This window comes from Anarrhichthys ocellatus, unplaced genomic scaffold (genome assembly GCF_004355925.1).
Source record: "Anarrhichthys ocellatus isolate YVR2014 unplaced genomic scaffold, GSC_Weel_1.0 scaffold2, whole genome shotgun sequence".
NCBI classification, from domain to species: domain Eukaryota; kingdom Metazoa; phylum Chordata; class Actinopteri; order Perciformes; family Anarhichadidae; genus Anarrhichthys; species Anarrhichthys ocellatus.
In genome coordinates, this window is record NW_022280032.1 from 16,639,753 (window position 1) to 16,660,879 (window position 21,127).

A 21,127-nucleotide genomic window follows, 5' to 3' on the forward strand; every position below is an offset into this window, starting at 1 on the left:
GCAGCAGCAGCACAGATCCAAACTGACATCTGTAACTAAGCAAACAGTCACATGGTGAACATCTTCTACACAAATACCCCGCAAAGTAAATGCATGAATCTGTGTAAAGCCCACAAACAGTCACAGACAAGGACATTCAGTGCGTTGACAGATTTTCTCTTCTCCTCATGGTAAAACTCCAATCAATTTGTCTCCGCTGAGCCCTCAAATCTGTTTATTTGATCTCCAGCAAGGACATGACAGCCCAAATTATTTGGAGAATAAACACTCACTGATGATGCTCCGTCAGTGTGATTCATTTCAATTAGAACTGATGGAAATAAATTGAAAGTTTTGGCTCCTATTTATGGAATCATTAGTTATCATAGTTCCTACTGTGAGACAAATGAGACAAACTGAAAAGTTTCCAAGCTCGTCACTGATAAAAAAAAACTAAAGTTCTATCTTTCATACACAGGAACCAAGATCACCATGGTGAGATTCACAGTGATGTGCCTCCCCCCTGACACATAAAATAAACATAGCTATAACTGACATTCCACTTTAAGAAAGAGCAGTGACCCAGGTCAGATCAATGTTTGGGCATCGCTGCCATTCCACGCGTACTCCCTCCTGAGTCAGTGTCAGTCTAAAGTGTATGGATGTGTGTATCCAACTGTGCATGCCAGGCGTATCTATGTATACGGGTGCACACACACCCTATGTGCGTGTGTTTCTTAGAAAATATGCTGCTTGAATCCCACATGCTCTGAAAATAAACCACGGGGTCAACAAACGAGACGGAGAGGGGGGAGTCTGTTCGTGTGTGTGTGTGTGTGTGTGTGTGTGTGTTGGGAGAGGGAGGTGGTTGTGGGGGTAAAAAAAGAAAGTGCTTTCCCCTCTGTTTTCCTGTCTGCTGCGGGAACAGAACTCTCTGACTTTCCAGTGAACTACCCGCGGTGCGTGTCATGAGGAGGACACAACATGCACCCAGGGTTTGGAGGAAGCTTGTCCTCGGGGAGAGTCACCCTTGGGAGTCAAGGACCTGGAGGCCACTCAAGACAAGCTTGTTAAATTCAACACCCGCCAACGGAGAGTATGTGGAGGAATGTGCAGAATCTAAAAGCAAACAGGCATTCTGCAGGGATCTGTAAACGCTTGATACTTGAAGTCATCAATCATATTAAAATCAAAACTAAGGTTGTCAGTGTTAACTGCAATACAACAAATCACTGCAACGACTAATGTGACAGGTCTAATCTTCTAAAAAGAGAATAACAAGACGGGGCTTTGCCTCAGGGACTGTGGTTCTTTGAGCTCAACGCTAACGTCAGCACGCTAACGTGCTGGTGTTTTAGATGCAATGTTGCCCATGTTCATGGTACAGCTGAGGCTGATGGGAATGTCATTAGTGTTGGAAGTATTTAGTCAAAACACTAATTATTGGACACATTTAAAAGTTCACCTGATGATGGTGTTAGAGGAAACATCTGAGGGTCATCAAAGTTAGGACACATTGTGCAAGAACCATGAATGTCTGCACCACATTTTGTGCCAAATCCAGACAACTAGATCTGGAAATATTTCACGGGATAATTTAAAACACTTTTATCTGCTGGTGGTGCTAGATGAAAAGTCAGAAGATCACCACGGTCATCATCATCTCTGTGTATCTGCAAACGTGTCAAGATATTTCAGTCTAGACCTGAAGTGGTGGACCGATCACCATCTCAAGAGCTCCAGACGCAGCCTGGTCATGACTTGTTTATGTGCTGCCACCTAGTGTTAGTTAATATGAGCAACACAAAAGTGCCTTAACGGATGGATAAATATGAAACATGCAATATTGTCATTTATAGGGGAATTCTGCCAATTTAACACATACATGTGATTTTATTAGTCATAGCATGGTTTGTGGTTTATCGCAGCCTGGACTCGTAAACTACAAGTTTGGGGGTATTTACCAGACAGGAAGGATCTAGCAAAATATGCCACTGGTTGCATTATGGGTAATGTAGGAACCAGCCCTTTTATAGCTTGCTGCTTAACTCCCAACAGAAACTTAAAATCAAGATATCTCTACCTCTGCTGCATCTCTTGAATACTTTATAGAGCCATGATGAGGCAAAATCCAAGAAAAGAAAAAAACAACAACACATGCATCATTTTCATAATTGGAGTCTTTAATGATATAAAAAAATGCATGAGTGGTACATTCATTCACAAATCAACATAGACTGTGTTTTGTGCTACTTTCTGTGTTTAAAAAAAACAAAAACATTGGATGTAAGTCTGATCTTGGTGTGAAATTACAATGTGAATGTTTGTGCACAACCTGCTGGGATGAATTTCGTACGATTAGCAGCTGGGCAGTTTATTTGTTTTGTCGTTATCTTTAGGCCACTGGGAGGAATAACGAGGTCAGAAGAGCAGACATGTAGACTAGACACACACACACACACACACACACACAGACACACACAGATGCACGCACACAAGGACGTCCAAATAATGCCAATTAAATGTCTTTTAAGGACATGTAGTCTACTTCACAAAACAACATATTACATCGTAGGTAGTCTAACGAAAAAAAACTCATACAACATATATGTACCACTGAAGTGAAATTGAACTAAGTAACTGAAGTAATACACCCCATAACCTAGTTACTTATGAAAGAATATTAAAACCTGATTTACAGCAACTTAACTATCATCCTCAGCACTGTAGGACATGATGGAAAGGTCTGATGCTAAAGTCAAGAAGAAAGCTACTGGACCAACATGATGTTGAATGACAAATCCAAAAACATGACAGCTTGCAATTAAAAGACAATTGTGAACTGGATCCAAAGGCATTCATAGAGCCTTGTGATTAAAGAGTTCTCCCAGTTGAGCTCAAGATTTAACAAAAAGACATGATAGTTTATTCTGTCCCGCGCTGCACCTCTGGAATGTGTCTTAGAGTGCGGTTTCCTTGGAATCTGGCACAACTGGTTTAAAGGTCAAGATCTCTGTGAAGGTGTGACCTAAAGAAAGAAGCACAGCACTGATCATTAAACAGCTAATTTCTTCTTGTTCCTTTCCCCTTCACAGCTCCTCCTCCCTTTCATCCTTACGTTTCCACTGGTCCAAGGACTGTTCCGTGTTGTCTAACGAGTGGTCATACGGCTGTGCTACCGTCTCGTCCTCTGGTTCTCTGAACTCAGTGAAGTAAGGCAGTATGAGAGCCTCCGCAGCGGTTACCCTGCTCTCCGGATCCAACAATAACATGCGCTCCAGCACGGACACGGCTGACGAAAAAGGGGAAACGGAAAGTCAAATCTCAGATTGACTGTCAAACTGAAAAATGCATCAATTGGCCAGAATGAGCACATCTTACCTTGTGGATTAGTTGTAGAAAACACATTCTGAAGGTCTTGCTTCTCCACTTTTGGAAGGCTTTTGATGTAGCCTTTGGCCTAAGAAAAGAAATTAGTCAATTTTAATGCAGCACAAACCCACAGATTTTGCCCGATTGTGCTTCCAATTCCTAGAATTCAGTAGATTTGGGGGCATGATATGTTGCTACAACAAAATCAGGGAGTGTATGCTTAAGTTTCTATATGCGTCTGAACTCACGTCGTCAGATTCTAGTTTTGATGCAAACTCCTGAGTCGGTGTTCCTGTGAGCTTCATGATCTCAGTCAGCTGATTTAGGTCTGAAGAACGGGGGTCAAGGGTCAAATGTGACTGGTCACGTTTACAAGATAATTCTTTCAGATAATTGTTAAATTTTACTTGATCCTGCCAAAAACTACACTCCTATGAAATTTCAGCACTATGAATTTGCTACGAATTGCTGTTATGAATTTCTGTGTAAAAGCGTCAGTGAGGTGAAAGGATACGGTCGCTGCCTTTAAAAAGAGGTTTTCCTTGCAGCATCTCCGCCATGATGCAGCCCACGGACCAAATATCCACTGAGAAAGAAGCAGAAAACAAACACTTTTCAGATGTTTTGTTACAATCTTAAGCAACATACAATTATAAGACATTGTGGGCTAGTGATCAGCAGCTAAAGACGCATGCATTCCCTAAAAACGCACCTGCAACAGAAGGTAAAGTGTTAAGAGATCACCACCTAGTGGGAAATACATAATACCACCTGACTCAAATTAACAAAGATCTTTTTTAACACCGCATCCAACCACTTTAAAACAAAGACATTTTGTGTAGTTATTTTTCAAACATATTTACAATTAAATAGACTCACTGTTCACAATCATACAGATAAATCTATCTTTGAAAAGAGGAAAAAGTGTTACTGTCTTGACTGACTGTTGCCTCGATAGACTAGAATGCACGTGCTCGTAATCTTTAAATGAAGAAACAAAGCAACAAAACTCTAGGGGATGTGAAAATCATTCTGGGGAATGTAGTAAATCACTAGCTGAAGCAGAAGCCCGAAGCTGAGGGCAAGTGAGAACAACTAAAACAATGAATGCAGCGCTAATGGGGAGCACTGAACATGACCACACATTGATGAAAGATGTCAGGTTTTTTTTTTTCTCCCTTTAATTAGCTCTTCATTACCAGTCTGCGTGTAGTGCATCCAGCTCAGGATGACCTCTGGGGCTCTGTACCAGCGAGTCACCACGTACCCCGTCATCTCGCTGTCTGTCTGCCGCGCCAAACCAAAGTCCAAGATCTGACAGAACGCAAAATGAAACGCAGTCGGGTTAGACACAGCAGCATCAACATCTTACTTATAATGAGCCTCGTTAAAAGACATTCTGGATAAAGATACAGATTGTCCATTTTAAACTGTAACTCCATCAAATGAAATATCTTGAAATGAAGGCACAGGATGGGTGTTTGGGTTATCAGGATGTGTACAACTGTACCTTGAGTTCACAGTCTTGGTTGATGGCGAGATTTCCTGGTTTGAGGTCCTGCAATTACCCGTGTGAAAAGACCAATTGTGACTGTGAGTCTGTACCAAAGCAGCAAGAGGAAAATAAAATCCAGCCGTGTAATAAAATGGTGAGGGCATAAGTTCGTAAACAGGAAGCACCGGCTCCTGTTACAATTTGATAACAATGTTTGAACGTACTCTTTATCCCACACATACATACATAGTGGAAATATAACACACAACTTACCCTGTGAATTATTCCAGCAGAATGAATATACTGCAATAAAAGAATACAACAGGGATTTAATCAACAGAACCAATAAACTCAGGTAGTAAAGTAATAAATTGTCCACAATCAACAAATAAAGGAGAGTGCTCCACCTTGAGCCCTTTGAGCATTTGATAAACCAAATACTGAATTTTCTCTTCTGACAGCTTCTGCAGCTTCATCAGCTTCCCCAGATCTGTCCCCATGAACGGCATCACCAGATAACTTTGAGGAAGAAGTACACGTTATGAGTGGGAAACTCCCAACCGGATGCAACTTTGAAATCATTTCCAGATATAGATCAATACTGTCCTGCTGCAGTGGCAGAAGCAAGAAAGAGCACTTACAAATCATGGAATCTGTCCAGAGAGAGGTCAGCGGTGAAAACATCAAACAGGCCGATCACCTGCACCAGACAGAAATAGACCATGTATTACGCCTTTGGTCCATTCTTAACAAGTAAATGCTTCGTGCTCTAGTTACATTTTAAGCTGCTTTGCTTGTCAACAACGTCATCAAGTCAGAACTGTAAAAGTGCACTAATGTAATCAGAAATAGTTGTGCATCCCCTGCGGGCCTGGACCACATAACTAACAATCATGCTGACGCTCACATTTTCATGTTTCATGTGTTTGAGAAGCCTCAGCTCCCTGTAGGCCCGCTTGGCGAAGAGCTCCGACTGGAACGGCCTGTACAGCTTCTTGATTGCCACTTTGGTTCCTGTTCTGGAGTCCACTGCTGAGCTGAGGGTGAGAATAAAACCAGAACATCAGCTGTTCTGCAACATTACCAGTATGAGGAAACAATTAGCACATTTTAGGAACTTTGCTGTGATCAGGGCAACACACTTCCATCCCCTGATCTGATGTGTAACTGAAGATCTTCCTTATCTTCTGATCAGGACTGCACGAACCTGTATTTACCCATCCTCCCCCTGCCCCCTCACCCATCCCCAGTACTCATATGTCCCGGTACGTCCCTGCCTGTACTCCAGCAGTGATGGCTGTAAGCAGGCGGCTCCATCTCCACTTCGTATCCGACCACAATTTTTGAGAGTTGTTCATGTGTTATTAAGTTGCATTGAGTCAGTCCGGGGCAGTTTAGTGCCCGCCCACAGGGTTAATAACAAAGGGACCGCATGCTGCGACACGCACAAGGTGGCCTGAATATAGCTGCTCCTCATTGTTATGCGTCGACAAAACTTGGGTGAGCGAGCGCACCTATTTCTCAAAGAGCCACCCATGTGCTCTACATAACACAATACTTGGCTGCGGGTGACAGGGATGATTTCCGTGAGGCGAAGCTATGGCTGCAAGTGTCTCCCCATCAAATAAGGAAGTGAAGCAGCATGTGTTCAGCGGAGCGCGCGTACTTTTTTTCTTTTGTTTGGTCCGTGGCACCGCGCGGCTGCCTGGACGGCACCATCTGTCCCGTCGCGTTCTTTGTCACCGTGCTGCTCCCCATAAACCCGCTGCGCGACCCGTGTTGTATCCATCTCCCCAGTTTAGCAGACTCCACTTACCATACAGTCCCGTACGCCCCGGTCCCCACCTGCTTCAGCTCCCGGTACCGCTCCGGTACTTCCCATGAGGTTTTGTTGACGTCTTGGCGGTAATAGCCGGGTCTGATTCGCTTGGACATCCTATTTATTAAACAAAAATCAAATGAAGCGTCCAGGAGAGGTTCTTCTTTGGCTGTTGTGTCTCTTCCGTCGCTACACACCCATTGTTCCAGATCCCACCTATGCTCTCACCCTCGATCATTGCGCAGCTCTGCGTGTCAGCCGCTCAGGGCGCACCCTCGGGTCACAAAAAGCCACTCCCGAGTCCCGCGTGAGGCCTACAATTAAAGGTGAAAAGGAGACTGGAATGTGAATAATACGAGTAACTAAGCTGACATTACTTTGAAATGCGTTGGTAAGTGCGCGCAGTTTGGATAGCAACTTCAAAGAGTTGTTAATAAGCGCTTGCCTTTAAATGGCAACGTGTACTGTGTGCGTGTGTAGTTCCTCTGCTCTTTGAGAACGAGCAGGGAAGCAAATGTCTGAGACTTGCTGGGACATGAGCATTACTGACACCCCGGGCTGCAGAAATACAACTACGTGGTTAGAGGAACCTTAAATGAGTCAAGGACACCGTAGTGTTATAAAGAAACTGAAAACGTCAGATTGTATCAGCTCGGCCTATATGGCATTTACACAAAGAGGACGAGTTTAAAGTGCATCTGTTACCAGAGTGGAGCAATCTAATGGTAACATCAAGTATAACGTTAGGCAACACAGAAATGTGGAGGTGGAGTCGAGTTCACGGAATGAAAAGGCAGCTATGCCAGGTATGTACTTGGCACAAAGAGGCCATGACGTCTATTGACTGCTCAGTTTATTGGGAAGAGATCAACCATACAGTCCATATTTATTAGGAAAAATACAACTTTGAAACAATTTCCTTTCATGTCAATTCTGCCACTTTTTTGTGCGAATGTTCAGTTTTAATCGTCCAATTTTGACAACTAATCTAAATTGATTGGCCAAACTAACAAATTGATCATGTTTCAAGTATGGCATGTTATGATTAGTGCTGAGGCATCACAGATTAAAGACATCTTTCCTTAGGTTTACACAATCACAACCCGACTAAAATAGCCTAATTTAAACACACAGTTCCCATTTTCCTTTGCTGGACTCTAGATTCACTAGTCACTGCTTATTTTACATGTTAGGTAACAAAAGTGGTGGTTGTGGCTCTATGCCTATAAAGCAGTGCTATGACGGAGGCGAAAAGCAATTATTTATATTATGTGACAATAAACAGTATTGTGTGTTGATCTACTGCGGCTTATTGGATCAAGTGCAATCACTCCCATTCACCCAAATACATGCCCAAAAATCATCATCTTTTCTCTCACACACACACACTATTTGGTATATGTTGAGGTGGCACCTCACAGTTTGTCAGAGTCAGACAGGTCACTGTAGGACTTGTTGTCTGAGTCGTCATTAATAGCTAGTCAAACACCAAGCAGACAGGGAACGAGCTGAGGGCCTTCTTTGTAAAGTCAAAAGAATAACGTCTTTCCCAAAATGTCTTTGGATGTATTTTTTCTGCCATCTTTTGTTGTGTGCCAGTTATCTTAATGCATCTTGCATTCAAGGAGATTTAAAAGAAATCTGCCTTAAAAAAAAAACTCCTCATCTATCAATTTCCTCATCAAGTCAATTCTGGTGTTGTTTTAAGCAGGAATGTCAGGCAATGGAGGGAATTAATCACTTCAAAGCCATTTCATGGCACATTTCAGATTTGCTGAATATATTTTAAACTCACATGGCAACATCATATTTGTATCTCTATGCATTTGTACCCCTAAATTCAACCCACCGCCTGTCTGCTTTGGTTCAGCTAGGTAGCCTATGGGATGTCGTGCCTCATGCTAACTTCCCTGACGCTTCCTGCCGAAGTAATGGAGAGTTGTACATAAAGTGGAAGGGACATTAAAAAAAAAAAAAGCACAAATGTGAACTAAAAGAGCAATAAACTCTTATCATTTTCGGCAGGAAAGCGAAACAATCAGGGAAGTTATTACGAAGATCATGCGACACAGATTTCATGGGCCCAAGCTGGGGGCCTGCTGTCATAGGGAACAGGGTTTCTGTCTGTGGACGTAGAGGCCGCCTCTTGCTGTTGGTCCTCTCCTTCATCCCTCTCTCCCTGTTTGGTGGCCTTGCCGCCGCCGCCGCCGCCCACCCACACGGGAAGCTCCAGACCTGGCTGCAGAGAGAAAGGCTTCTCCAGAACCTTGAGGACTCGCTGGACCTGCAGCACAGAGAGGAAGTGAGAAGTGAGAGCAGGTAAACACCCTGAAAGTGAAACACTGAAAATAAAGAGAACAAAAGGGAATTGCGTTTGTAACTTGACTGCATTCAAATCTTAGTTTTGCTGCTTTGAAATCGCTCTCGATGCAAAAAAACTGGTCTAAAAAACTTCTCTACCTCAGATGCACAACAGTCCAAAAAGTCCAAGACTGACCTCAGAGAAGTCTCCATTCTCAGCAGCCTCAATTGCATTCTGGGCGATGTAGTTCCTGAGCACCACGCGAGGGTTGGTGCTGTCCATCACCCTCACCCTCTCCTCCTGCGCGGCCCGCACGTCACTCTGGCCTTCTAGCTCCCGAGCCAGACGCTTCCTGTGGAAGGGATAACGCAAAACGCTCAGTCTGAGCAATGGCAGACTCAACGCCCCATTTCCTCTTCTTTCTGTCTGTCCGCCCCCTTTATCAGTCACACTTCCACCCATGACCATCCACCCACAAAGCTCTTATCCGGTCCATGTAGTCCCTCCACCCTCTACCTCTTGTTATATGTGCCAGCTGTTTTTCCTCCTCATCTTTTCGTTTTCCTAAATGTTGCCTTCCTCCCTTTATCCACTCATGATCCCCACCCCAAAAAAAATTCTCACCTATAGCGTGTGATCCAGCGGCTCCACTCCTCCGCCTGTTGGGTTTTCAGCTCTTCCTGGCTGGTCTCCATCAGGTCTTTCAGTTTGCTGAGTCTGTCTAACTGCCTCGCAATTGACGTCCTGTCTGAGATCATCTGGAACAGTGCCGGGTTGCTCTGAGCCATAGAGAGCAGCATCGCCAGCTCGCTGTCATCAGCAGACAGAAAACACAACGGTTAGATGATTTATTGGCATGTTGGGTTGCCTGTGCAGCAAAACAAAGACACGATTGGTCCACTGACTGTTTATATGCACAGGAATACATGCAGGAAATCAGAGAACAGATTTAAAGGTGTTACTCTCATTACTCTAAGTTGTCATTACAGCTTTTACCTCTGCCCTGAACTGACCAAAGACTCAGTTAATGTTGTTTTCAGACATCTTGAACTGATGCACTGTTCTACGTTAATATAGTAAAGATGGTGATAATATATAGTCACATAGAATACACAAGACCAGTAATATAACGCCCCACTAGCGGCACCCGGAGGCTACAATGTGCATCACACCAAACAAAACAAAAATGTTGGACAGGATGAACATCATTTCTAATATTTTTGCTTTTCTTATACATCTGCTCAATTAAATCACGGCAACATTACCGTACTTCTTTTGTTCATCATATACAAGTTTCGACGACAAGGTGTACAAATAGTATCTTTCATTTTCTGGCACCCATGAATATCTACAGTACAGTAAACACTAATGTTTGCTTTCTGTGATGGTATGAAATAGACAAAACACAGTGTGTTTATAAAACATGCAGCACGCGTGGCTAGCTCACCGTGGATCCATAGTGGGTTTGTTTGCAGCCTTGAGCTCCTCTAAGGAGGCACGCTGCTCCAGCAGGAGGTCTGTGGCTTTCCTGACAAGCTCCTCTTCTCCTTCACTTTCCCCCTCAGTGGGACAGGAAATCTGACTCAAGCTACGGAAGGTGTTGGTGAAGTCAGAACCTGCAGGAAGGACACGGGAAAGGTTATAACATTGATGTGGCACCAGTGACTATTCCATTTGTTTTATATTCAGCACTGCATGTACGAATTGTATTCTCAAACTCTTTGCCTCTCACTAGAGGAGACGCTCTCTCATCAGACTCTTATCACCAGGCAACATATACTGCTTTATAATCCATCCCACCTGTGTTGTGCATGGTCTGCAGCAGCTCTGTGATCAGGAGCTCATCCTCTGGCTCGTCCTTCTTCAGTAAGCCCAGCTTCTTCCTCATGCTCTCGAGGTAGAAGCCGTTATACAGATCCAGGTACTCGTCCATAACGGCCTCAGCCCGGTCCGGTGGCAGCTCTGGAGCAAGCGCCTCCGCCAGCTTCACCAGGTTCCACCTGCAGATAGCTGGCTGGGCCTGGTAGGAGTATCGGCCGGAGTTGTCGGAGGCGTTGCAGATGAAATCTGGATCAAACCTAAGAGGGATGAGGAAAGTTGGGTCTTGTGATTACTGTTTCACAATCATTTCCACCTACTCCTGTATGATGATGAATATTAAATAACAACACAATAACTGTTCAATCAGACCTATTGGCTAAAACACTCTGCAAATGTCTGACCTGTCCATAAAGCCATATGGACCATAGTCCAGCGTGAGTCCCAGGATGCTCATGTTGTCCGTGTTCAGGACTCCATGGCAGAAACCCACACACTGCCACTGAGCCACGAGGCGAGCCGTGCGGAGCATCACCTACAGACAGCGACAAGACCGTAATCTCACATTAGAGGGTTGTTCTGGATTTCCAGAAACATCTGAAAACAACCCATGGGGAGTATGAATGCTGCAATTCCTACTAATAAGATGAGGAAAATGTCAAAAGTCTGTATCCAGAGTTTCATGCCGTGTTAATGTCTTAATCTCATATTGAGTCGATGTCCCAGTGACTCAGCACAGGCAGTCAGCTTAACAGGGTAAGAGGATCCAAATGTTCTTGGCTCCGACCTGTAACGTCAGACCTTGAATCTGTTACCTGCCGATTTGAGTACACGTAGGAAAACGTGTAAGCCTAACAGTCGTTACTCGAGAGCCGTTTTCACCGGCTGAGATTTGTATGTTGTGCGACTCATGTGCCCTGACCTCTCTGAAGAAAGCCACGTTCCTCTCCACCCTCTCTGGGTGATTCCGCTGGATGTCCGGGTAAAACGTCTCTATGACGTAATCCATCATCTGACCTCGGATCTCATCCCGTCCATAGCTGGGACCCTGGCAGCCCGTGTGCTCGTCGGCCCGCTTGAAGATCTCAAAGGATCCGAACCTGCACAGAGAGCGCACAACTGAGACAAAACAACTGTCACATGTACATCTCGAGGAGCTCACACGTCCACGGTAGATGACAGTGGGGTACAATCGGCCCTCACCTGAGGAAGGTGGGGGCAATACGGACGACCACCGAGCATCTCTCATAGAGAGGATTCCTGCTGTAGTAGACGTCTCGTATGACCCGGCTGTCAGAGGTCACTACGGAGCCGGCTCTGGTGGTGGGAACACCCAGGAAGTACATCACCTCGCTGCACAGGAACTCTCTTATGCTGGAGCGCAGGACCTTACGGCCATCAGCTTGTCTATGGAGGACAGAATAACATCATAAAGAACAGTATCCAGATAGAATTAAGTTGCAGATATTATTATACTATTTCAAATGATCTGTAGGCTTATAGCTTTAAAAAAAGAAGGGAATCAAAGTATTTCTCCATGGTTTCACATCTCTGAGTATAAGAAAATGAATCCTGCTAAAACTACAGAAACAACAAACCCTTGTACCTGGAATAAGGAGTCAACCCAGCTCCTTTCACCTGAATCTCCCACCGACCGCTCGGGTTTTCCCGCAGCAGGTCGGGATCTTGGCCGGCTGGCACCTTCACCTCCCCCAGGTAGCAGGCCGCCCCGTCGCCCAGCTGCCCGGCGAACTGTCCGAACTGGTGTCCGCAGTAGCAGTGAGCAGCGGGCTGGGATCCAGGCATGACTCTGGATCCGCTGAGGTACTCCGGCCCGAGCGGATCGTTCATGACCTCCTCTCCGCTGAGCCCCAGCAGCGCCAGGGCTTCGTGTGACACAGCCACGAACCGGGGCTTGGTCAGCGGCTGTGGCTTCACCCGGGAGAAGCACGCTCCTTTCACCTGACGCACCCCCGGCTCCTCGGACGAGTCCATAGGGAGTTTCTTGAGGGCAACGTTGTCGAAGTCAAGCTGCTCCAGCGGGGAACGGCTCATCGCCAGACCCATGTCGGCCATTCCGACCGTACCGAGGAGTCTGAAGGCGGACACACCGGGGACAAAGATGCGTGACGGTGCGAGCCGAGGTCCTAAATAAGCCATCCAAACAGGGCCATCTGTCTGCTTGTTTGGCTGTTTGTGTTCATTGGCGCAGTTACAATGTAGGCCCAAGTCATGCTTTCATAATCCTGCTGATTTTAGCGGAAGTTTGCGAGACAGACTGTGTTACATCCTTATTTGTCCGGACACACGCACTGAACACGGAACCATTTGGGCCGACACTAAAGTCAATGTAAGCTAAGTTAACAAGGTTGAGATCATATTGTTATCGTTATTACTTGAATAAATATCACATCACATAATGTACAATGTTTCCATTCTTTATATCATGTTAGTTTTCTTAGCCACTGGTGTTAGTGTTTCTTCTTATACTTTTTACTCTTGTTTCTATTCTTATGTTGTTCTAATTTACTTTTTCCTATTTTAGTTTATTTTACTAAATTCATCTTACTCTTATTATTGCTGTACACTTAATACTTACTCTATTGTTTATATACGTATATATTTTTCCTCAATTGTTTCTTGATCAATTGATCAATCTCCATCACAAAGTTTTCCTTCAGGATTAATAAAGTTCTATCTTATCTAAAATCAACCAAAACATACAGCAACATACAGCATTTTAATAAAATGAAATAACTGGACTCCAGGAAATGTATTCATCACTGACTGCATTCAAATCTTGGCAGTTAATGCAACAGGTTCTTTAAAAAAAAAAAAAAGCAACACTCTTGAGGTAAATAGTTTATCTTTACTGAAAACTGTTTCATAATTCATTACAGAATGAATTTGGTAACAATGACAATACCACACAAGGACACATTCATACAGTTTTCTCTTGGCAATTCTCCAACATACAATAGAACAAACCTTTGGACATAATGTGGGGACGGACACAGACACAACGTTTGAATGTATTATACGGCTGAGGGACAGAGTCATGACTACATCTGTTCCCAATATCCTCATCTCTAAAGCAAGATAACTGATTAATCAATTGGAAGACAGTTTATCTGAGTTAGTTTAATGTGTAGATGACTTAATCATGTGGAGCAATGCTCCTTTTACTCAAGTCCCATACGAGTCCATTGGACCATTTCACAAACGAAAGACAGCACATGATCTACTGTCATAGCTCTTTTAAATACATCTAAATAATTCCAGTACTGTACATAAAATCACTTAAAAGAAAATATTAGGAATGCTTGGAAAATATGTTGGTTCATGCCCTTGCAACCTTGTTAATGCTTTGTTCAGAAGATTTGATGTGTTGGGTCATCTTCCACTTAAAGCTCCAGGCATGTCTTACTGGTTTCTTTTTTTTTTTTTTTTTAGACGTGCAATAAGAAGCTCTGTACTATGAATACAGGTCAGTGTTGGTAATCTGAGGGTCAAAGGCAGCAGTGATAGCAGTGTAAGGCTTTACCTCCAAACTCACCAACCTAAACTGTCCATTTCTTTCACAGTAATCAAAACAAGTCCATAACAAAGTTCCACTGAGAAATCATTACAGTCAAGTTCAATACTCAATGAGAAGGAAAACAAACCAATTTCATTTCTATCATCTATTTCATTCAACAATCCAACTGGCAAGTGATAATGCACACATCATAAAAGTACAAACAGCTGGTGCGCTGAATGACAGATGTTCTCAGGAGATGTCTTTCTGTACAACATGCATATTTTTGGTTCAAGTATGAACAACTTACTCACAGATGGAGCCACTTCAAGCCAATCTGTGAGGCTGCTTTATACTGGAGGTACAATCAAATATACAAATTACAAGACGAATGCTTTGCTCATCCTGAGGCACACTTAATTAAGCCCGTCCTGCATCGTCCTGTTGAAAGTATGAACGATCATAAAATGAAGGGGCTATGGCGTCTTCTCACCGGAAGCCAACACAAAGTAGACGGGCTATTTTAAGGGGAACTGTATTTATATATAAAAAAGGTCCATCATAACTATATAAAGACAGAATACTAGAAAATTGCATTGACCATTTGGTTGTAGTATGTGTAAGATGCACAGACTTATTTTTTCCGTTCCCTTTCATCATTCCTTCCTACTGCAACATGAGGCACTTGTCTGTTGACGTGGACAGCACCGTGCACACGGGGAATGCTTGTGTCTTATTTCAAATAGTAGATTTTTCAAGAATTAAGAAGATGATTTATTTTACATTTATCTCACACCATGATGGTCACTCTATGCACCAAGCTTACTCCTAGATTGTATTTATGAGTATAGTGACTGACTTGACATTGTACCTTCGTCTCCCCATCCATAAGCTGCATGTACAGTACAAGACTCCGTTATAAAGTGCTGGACTTGAAATGGGCTAATTACCAAAATTGCTGTCAGGCACCAGAGAGGAGGAAGGAATAAAGAGACAGCGTTAGAAAAGCGTGCCTCTTGGAAAATGGTTCAGTCGCATCAGGGCACGTGACTGAAGATGATTCTGATGATACTTGTCAAATTAAAATTAAATCATTAAAAAAGGTACGATGGGGGGATTGTAAATCTATTCAAAAGAAATTATTGGCATTTGTAGACCTTACAAAATGCAGGATTCGCACAAAATGTGGAAGAAAGCGAAGAGTACTGTCACGGTTTCTTTGGCAGTACGGCCCTGCTGCGTCTACAGGGACATCATATGCGGGGTGGGAGGCTCTTGACCCCCCTGAAATCCTTGTTAGTTCATAGTGTGTGCTGGTGAAACCGTTCCTCCAGCCCCACCTCCTGTTTTTTAAGGCTATTGGTGAAAAATGCATCGTCTCAAAAGGTCAGAGGTCATGTCACTGTTGGCTGAGAGCAGCGGGTGGCTGCAGAGTCTCCAGTAAAGATAGGACTGTAGGTGAAGACAGGAGGGCTCGACCCAAAGTCCCTCCAGCACGGTAGCAGGCATATCCCAGCACTCCCGCCACGACGCCCTTTATGACCGTGCGCAACACCCAGCCAAAACGGGAGGGGGGTGCAACACTGAGGGAGAGACAGACAGACACACTGAGCAGCTGTGAGATCATCCAGACACAGTTAAAGAATGTTTCCTGAACTCACCTCATGATTTCATTTATGTTGAGCTGCTTCTCCCAGTTTCTCTCTATGCCGGGGATGTGACCCATCCCGACGACTCCCACCACCACAGCAGGCACTTCTATAAAGGAAATATTCGGTTACATAAACCACATATTCTTTATATTTCTCTTCAACACTGATGAAACCACGGGTCATCTCTCGACTGAGAAATGAATCATCCAATGCTTTAGGGATGGATTTCAGTATAAATGACGATGCATAAATTATCCTGACAAAACGCACTGCTGAGCATGAATTCCTGTGGTCTCACCATGAATGCAAACATTTGTTTTTAAGCTCAGTAAAACAGCGAAAAAATGTCCCACTGTTTCTGTGAAACAAAGTTCAAAATGTACACCCTTTTTAAACACAATATGACTCAGCATTTTCATTATCAGCCTCTGTAGCACTCAAACCATGCTGTCATTACCGGTTGGTAAATTACGCAAGAATTGTGGAACAAATTTGATGACATAACATTTCTTGTTAGGGGGGGGGGGGGAAGAAACTTTATCAAGCTCAGAAACAATTCTAACGATACATTTAAAAAGAACAATAACACTCAAAGAATTTAAATGTTCAACTCTAATGAGCGATGCATAAGTAAGACAACTGTACGCACATACAGACAGGATTAGAAAGCTGAAAATCTACAAATAAGAACACTGTGATTGCGAGCTTATTGAACAGTTGTATACGCACTCTGAGCAGTACGGGGGGCCTCCACACAGCGCGTAGCCTGGCGGAGCGTGTGCGTGAGGTAGATGTCTCTTTCAGCCACGATGGTCTGGTGGAGAGCGGGGAACTCGCCGATCATCTCCGACATGGTCTGTTCCAGCAGGTCCTTCTGTTTGCACTTCTCTACGTCTTCTTTACTGAAAACACGACAAACGGTCCAACAGAGTTGTTGGTCGCCACACAGGAAAGGGGAAGACATTTCTTTCTCTTCACACAGTATTAAGTACAGAATGAGGAACAAACAAACAGTAAAATGGGCCGAATGAAGTCTGTACTATTTCTTTCAAAATCCCATTACAGTTTGCATTTATGTTCTTGAAGCGCTCTCCGTTTTACACATCAGAGAATGTAACAGGTTCAATCTAATAGATGTTAAAAAGATGGACACATCACTTTATGCAAAAAACTTCAAGTAAGATTTGTCGATCATGTGGTGTGTAGATATTGAGAGAGACAGTCTGACGACACAGTGTGGTGTGACGAAAAGGGCCGACGGTGAACTTGTACCTGATTGGATCCGACAAAAAGCAAAGACCCCACGCCAGACGGGCCTTCTGCCACAGACTGAGAGCTGCAATGGCTCGCTTGAACGTCACAGGGATGGGCCGGTCCCCAAGGTGAAACTTACAGAACGGCACTTGTCCAGCCTGTGTGGAAAGAAAAATAATAATTTAAAAACAGAATGAAATAAACTGAAACTTATATCCAGCATCCATACATGGTTTGGGTGAAGACTTGACTCTGATTGGCTGCAGGGTGTCTATTAATTACTGATAACGGACAGCAGCTAAGCAGTTCCAGTTAAAGTGTCTGTTCACCGCTTTAAATTAATACGCTGGAACATAACGACACATAGAAGCGATCGTCTCACATGCCATTCGCTTTCCAACTAGCTACGTCGGGCTGCGGCCTCTCATGCGTTTGTGAAAATACTGATAGTGGTTAGGGAACAGTGACGTGGCTCTTTGTCTAACACACTGTCAGATTATATTTACTGTCTGTCAACCGCACGCTATGCTACTGACTTGAATCTTGCAAGCACAATGTTAGTTTCGTGTGTGATTTACCTCTTTGAAGGCCTCCCTAAACTCTCCTCCAGGAGCCATGCCCAGTTGCTCTGTGATGTGAGCTGAAACTTTGAGCAGGAGAATCTGCATGAGGCCAGACATCAGCCCATTCTAACAAACACAGAGGACAGAAACAAAATAAGCATTCAGAGAAAGAAATATCAAAACAACACCATTACTTAGCTGTATTTGCTCTCGCTGTTTTTCACACATTGGTAATTCCCATCATCCTGAAAGCCTGACCTGTTTAATGGCCTGCTGAACCTTATCCAGGTTGATGTCTTTGGCTTCCCTCAACAGTGTAATCTCGTCCATCTTCAGCATCGACACCCTGTACTGGCACAGCTCCACCACCACAACGTCTGGCTGCACAGCGCGGATCATCTGTGTGGGTATGTGAGACAAGTGACAGACACAGAATAAGAAAGCACAAGAGGGTAAGGAAGAGAGAAATGGCAAATGAGCAGTGAGGAAGGAAGTGAAGAGAAAATAAACCAATGTCATCAATGTGGAAGAAAAGACAGGATTATACTGAGGAATGCCAATCTTGTACTGACAGCATATACAGATGGTGCTAACTAATCTTCAAAAGGTGCTACTCTACAGCGCTTCTCCACATTCAGAGAGTTACTCGACTATTTCACAGCATTTCACATTTTAAAGAGGGTGTAAGTGGCAGAGTCTGCTGTACAAGTCCTGTTGTAAATTGTCTTTGGCTCACCGTGGCCACGTCCTGCTTGCTGCTGTCACTGAAGTGGGCGGTGCCCACCAGGTACAGGAGGCTGCCATCAGGGGCAGTGAGACGGGTCACCGTCTCTGGGAGCTCAGGGGACGACTGGCGGCGCTGGGATCGCAACTGCCAAAGCAGCTCCATTGCGTCACCGTCCGCTACACGGGAACAACAGAGACAGTTATTAAAGGGGCACACAAACACAGCAGGACGACTATAGTGCTTGATGTCTTTCTGTAAGAACTATGAAATATTAAAAACAAGGATATTTTGTCATTTTTAAGCAACTTTGAACAGTATATTTTACTTAGTTACAAGTTGAACTATTTGGCCGCACTTAAGCCGTAGCTGAATATAGACAACTGACGATATGAGCGATGATTGGTTTTTCCTAAGCTGATATTTGATATTAAGGCAATCTTAACTAACTTACCATCATCAGAAGTATGATGTTATCAAATAATCTCTAGAATCAGCGCCCTACTGTGCATTTAGAGATGTTTCTGGTGGAGCAGCACGTTCGCCCGCTGAGCCCCGCATCTCCGTTCTCTATATGCCTGCACATCAAAACTTATCTCTGCGCTCCATAAGAGTAGTTAAAGCATGGATATGGTTGTGTCAAATGTCTTTTTTTAATATTTTATATCAGAAGCTTCTGTTGTGGCTTTTGAATTTAGCTTTGAATGTCTTACATTATATTTACTGACGTTATCAACCTGATAGAAAAGACGAAAATATGTTTTTTTTGTTATTGTGGTTATATAAATGTAATTTATGGTGCTGTAAGATTGCTGCTAGACTTTCCTGTTAAAACAGGTGCGAGCCTCCCTGCACTAAGCATGAAAACATGTTGTGAATTATGAAAATGATTACATCTGTTTTTATAAAATAGATTTTGACTTTTGGGAGGGACAGTGACACAGCGACAGTGACAGAGAAAGGGGAAGAGAGTTTCTGAAAGTTATTAATAATAATTCAATTTGAATGTCAATGTTACGAATGAAGCTTCAAACTATTAGGTACAGCCCTTGTTATGGTCGGACATGATTTGAGCATCATGTTCCGTTAAAAGCTGGTATATTGTCGCACCAAGCAATGACGCACACTTTTAAAAAGGGAGCCGACGTTTGAATAGAAACATTTAAATTGCTATTAAGTTTTTAATATTTAGTTAATTTGAATTAAATGTCCACAGTCCTTTATAAATAATCACTTAACTTTAACTCTGCTACTTAAAAACGTAAAAGTTCAAAGCTCAGATCACTTACTGGCGATCACGAGAAACCACAATGTGAAAATAGAAACAATCGGCCGCCCTATTTATTTAGGTTCTCACGTTCACTTGTTTTTTAAGTTTCATTGTCTGTAGTTGATGTTGGATCAATCACCTTTGTGTTACCTCATTCTGCGATAGATAGTGATTCAACAGACATTTATCTAAATTAAAATCATTAGCACATTCAGTTGGATCTGAAATTATAATTATTATGTGATTATATAATAAAAAAGGCCGCTGCAATGACTTGAACTTTTGCATAACAGCGACATGACATGCCAAACAACCAAAGAGGTATCACACTATCTTTCAGCATACACACTGTAATTAAAAACACGTACAGATCCCTGCAGGTACACAAGGCAGTTCCTCTTCTGATGGGTCCTCCGATGGGCCGACTGACTCATCCTGTCAGACATAAAAACACCAAACTATATCTTTGACAGGGGCAATATTTACATCAGTGCACGATTAAGAGATATTCCTTTCCAAACCGAGCCAGTTTGAGAAAAGCGGGCTGATTTCACATAGTTATGTAAATACTCAGGGCTAGTTCAAATGGCAATGTTTGATAACGTATTGTAAGGGTTACAAACCTCTGAATTGTTGTCTTGATCCATGTTTGAAGCACTGAAAGCTGCGTGTGACAGAGAGCAGGACGCAGACATGTGTTACAGTGAGACGTTCACGGACACAGCTAGCTGTAGTGCAGCGTTACTGACTGCTGACGTTGCTTTACGTGTGAGGTCTAAACGTAGCAAACAATTGTGACACCACAACGTTCATGGGAAAAGTAGCGACTGTCACTCATTTATTAACTGTAAAATCGAAGAGGAACGATATCTCCGACGAGGCCATTATTACGACTAAATGTTAGCAACACAAGAGTTTTGCACAACTGAATAAGAAGTAACTTGCCAGGGCCGGTTTACAAACTAGCTAACGTTACCTTCAAGGTACAGCACTGCTGAACACTGAGCACTTCCTGTGGACTCATTGGTCTGAGCTAGCTACCGGATGATGATAACAGCTAATTCAAGCTAATGTAAGCTAGCAAATCCGGTAAGAATGTCGTCAAATCATACCCGTTGAAACGGTTTTACGACAACAAATGCCGCCATTATCAGGTACAATATGTTTGGTAACATACACAATAGTTGTCTAAAAACAAATATGCACAACTTACTGAGCAAGCCTGCCCGTGTGTCAGTGTACTCCACGCCAGTACAGCAGTAGCATTACAGTGCTCGGCTGAATCTGACAGCCGCAGTGCATTCTGGTACATGTAGTCCACGATTGCTGGGACACGTACATTTATTTTTAAAGTGAAAATGT

General features: G+C 43.4%; 3 protein-coding genes across 4 annotated transcripts; all 3 read right to left on the bottom strand.

Moving 5' to 3' along the window:
- Positions 1 to 2,147: 2,147 nt before the first annotated feature.
- mapk12a (mitogen-activated protein kinase 12a) lies at positions 2,148 to 7,397 on the bottom strand. Its single transcript, XM_031861051.1, has 12 exons — positions 6,663 to 7,397; positions 5,754 to 5,883; positions 5,488 to 5,546; positions 5,254 to 5,365; positions 5,120 to 5,149; positions 4,862 to 4,909; positions 4,551 to 4,665; positions 3,866 to 3,937; positions 3,600 to 3,679; positions 3,361 to 3,439; positions 3,098 to 3,271; positions 2,148 to 3,007 (listed from the first exon to the last, which is right to left on the bottom strand). Exons 1-12 carry the CDS (start codon positions 6,779 to 6,781, stop codon positions 2,940 to 2,942), a joined length of 1,086 nt encoding a protein of 361 aa, XP_031716911.1. The 5' UTR covers positions 6,782 to 7,397; the 3' UTR covers positions 2,148 to 2,939.
- Positions 7,398 to 7,501: 104 nt separating this feature from the next.
- Positions 7,502 to 13,100, bottom strand: selenoo1 (selenoprotein O1). The gene is made up of 9 exons (XM_031861006.1): positions 12,392 to 13,100; positions 11,989 to 12,192; positions 11,708 to 11,885; positions 11,190 to 11,320; positions 10,768 to 11,045; positions 10,415 to 10,583; positions 9,592 to 9,777; positions 9,163 to 9,319; positions 7,502 to 8,949 (listed from the first exon to the last, which is right to left on the bottom strand). Exons 1-9 carry the CDS (start codon positions 12,943 to 12,945, stop codon positions 8,725 to 8,727), a joined length of 2,082 nt encoding a protein of 693 aa, XP_031716866.1. The 5' UTR covers positions 12,946 to 13,100; the 3' UTR covers positions 7,502 to 8,724.
- A 534-nt stretch (positions 13,101 to 13,634) lies between these two features.
- trabd (TraB domain containing) lies at positions 13,635 to 21,061 on the bottom strand. Of its 2 annotated transcripts, XM_031861039.1 has the most exons (10): positions 20,979 to 21,061; positions 20,389 to 20,429; positions 20,134 to 20,200; positions 18,508 to 18,674; positions 18,030 to 18,170; positions 17,787 to 17,897; positions 17,227 to 17,366; positions 16,684 to 16,856; positions 15,964 to 16,060; positions 13,635 to 15,885 (listed from the first exon to the last, which is right to left on the bottom strand). In XM_031861039.1, the coding sequence occupies exons 2-10, from the start codon at positions 20,410 to 20,412 to the stop codon at positions 15,702 to 15,704; spliced, it is 1,104 nt and encodes a 367-aa protein (XP_031716899.1). In that variant the 5' UTR covers positions 20,413 to 20,429; positions 20,979 to 21,061; the 3' UTR covers positions 13,635 to 15,701. The 2 variants fall into 2 exon arrangements, with proteins under 2 accessions (XP_031716899.1, XP_031716890.1); XM_031861030.1 differs by lacking the exon at positions 20,979 to 21,061 and having other exon boundaries at positions 20,389 to 20,963.
- Between the last annotated feature and the right edge of the window lie 66 nt (positions 21,062 to 21,127).

What these genes read in the sequence shown, in the direction of transcription:
- mapk12a (XM_031861051.1), bottom strand. Translation starts at nt 6,781, where the DNA reads ATGTCCAAGCGAATCAGACCCGGCTATTACCGCCAAGACGTCAACAAA. An exon ending in GGGGCGTACGGGACTGTATG is followed by an intron (nt 5,884 to 6,662) that starts GTAAGTGGAGTC and finishes TCTCACCCTCAG; the next exon opens with CTCAGCAGTGGACTCCAGAA. An exon ending in CTGCTGGAATAATTCACAGG is followed by an intron (nt 4,910 to 5,119) that starts GTAAGTTGTGTG and finishes GGGTAATTGCAG; the next exon opens with GACCTCAAACCAGGAAATCT.
- selenoo1 (XM_031861006.1), bottom strand. Translation starts at nt 12,945, where the DNA reads ATGGCTTATTTAGGACCTCGGCTCGCACCGTCACGCATCTTTGTCCCC. An exon ending in CGCTGGATCACACGCTATAG is followed by an intron (nt 9,320 to 9,591) that starts GTGAGAATTTTT and finishes TCCCTTCCACAG; the next exon opens with GAAGCGTCTGGCTCGGGAGC. An exon ending in AGAATGGAGACTTCTCTGAG is followed by an intron (nt 8,950 to 9,162) that starts GTCAGTCTTGGA and finishes TCTGTGCTGCAG; the next exon opens with GTCCAGCGAGTCCTCAAGGT.
- trabd (XM_031861030.1), bottom strand. Translation starts at nt 20,460, where the DNA reads ATGTCTGCGTCCTGCTCTCTGTCACACGCAGCTTTCAGTGCTTCAAAC. An exon ending in GCAAGCAGGACGTGGCCACG is followed by an intron (nt 18,171 to 18,507) that starts GTGAGCCAAAGA and finishes ATACCCACACAG; the next exon opens with ATGATCCGCGCTGTGCAGCC. An exon ending in TTCAGCAGGCCATTAAACAG is followed by an intron (nt 17,898 to 18,029) that starts GTCAGGCTTTCA and finishes TGTGTTTGTTAG; the next exon opens with AATGGGCTGATGTCTGGCCT.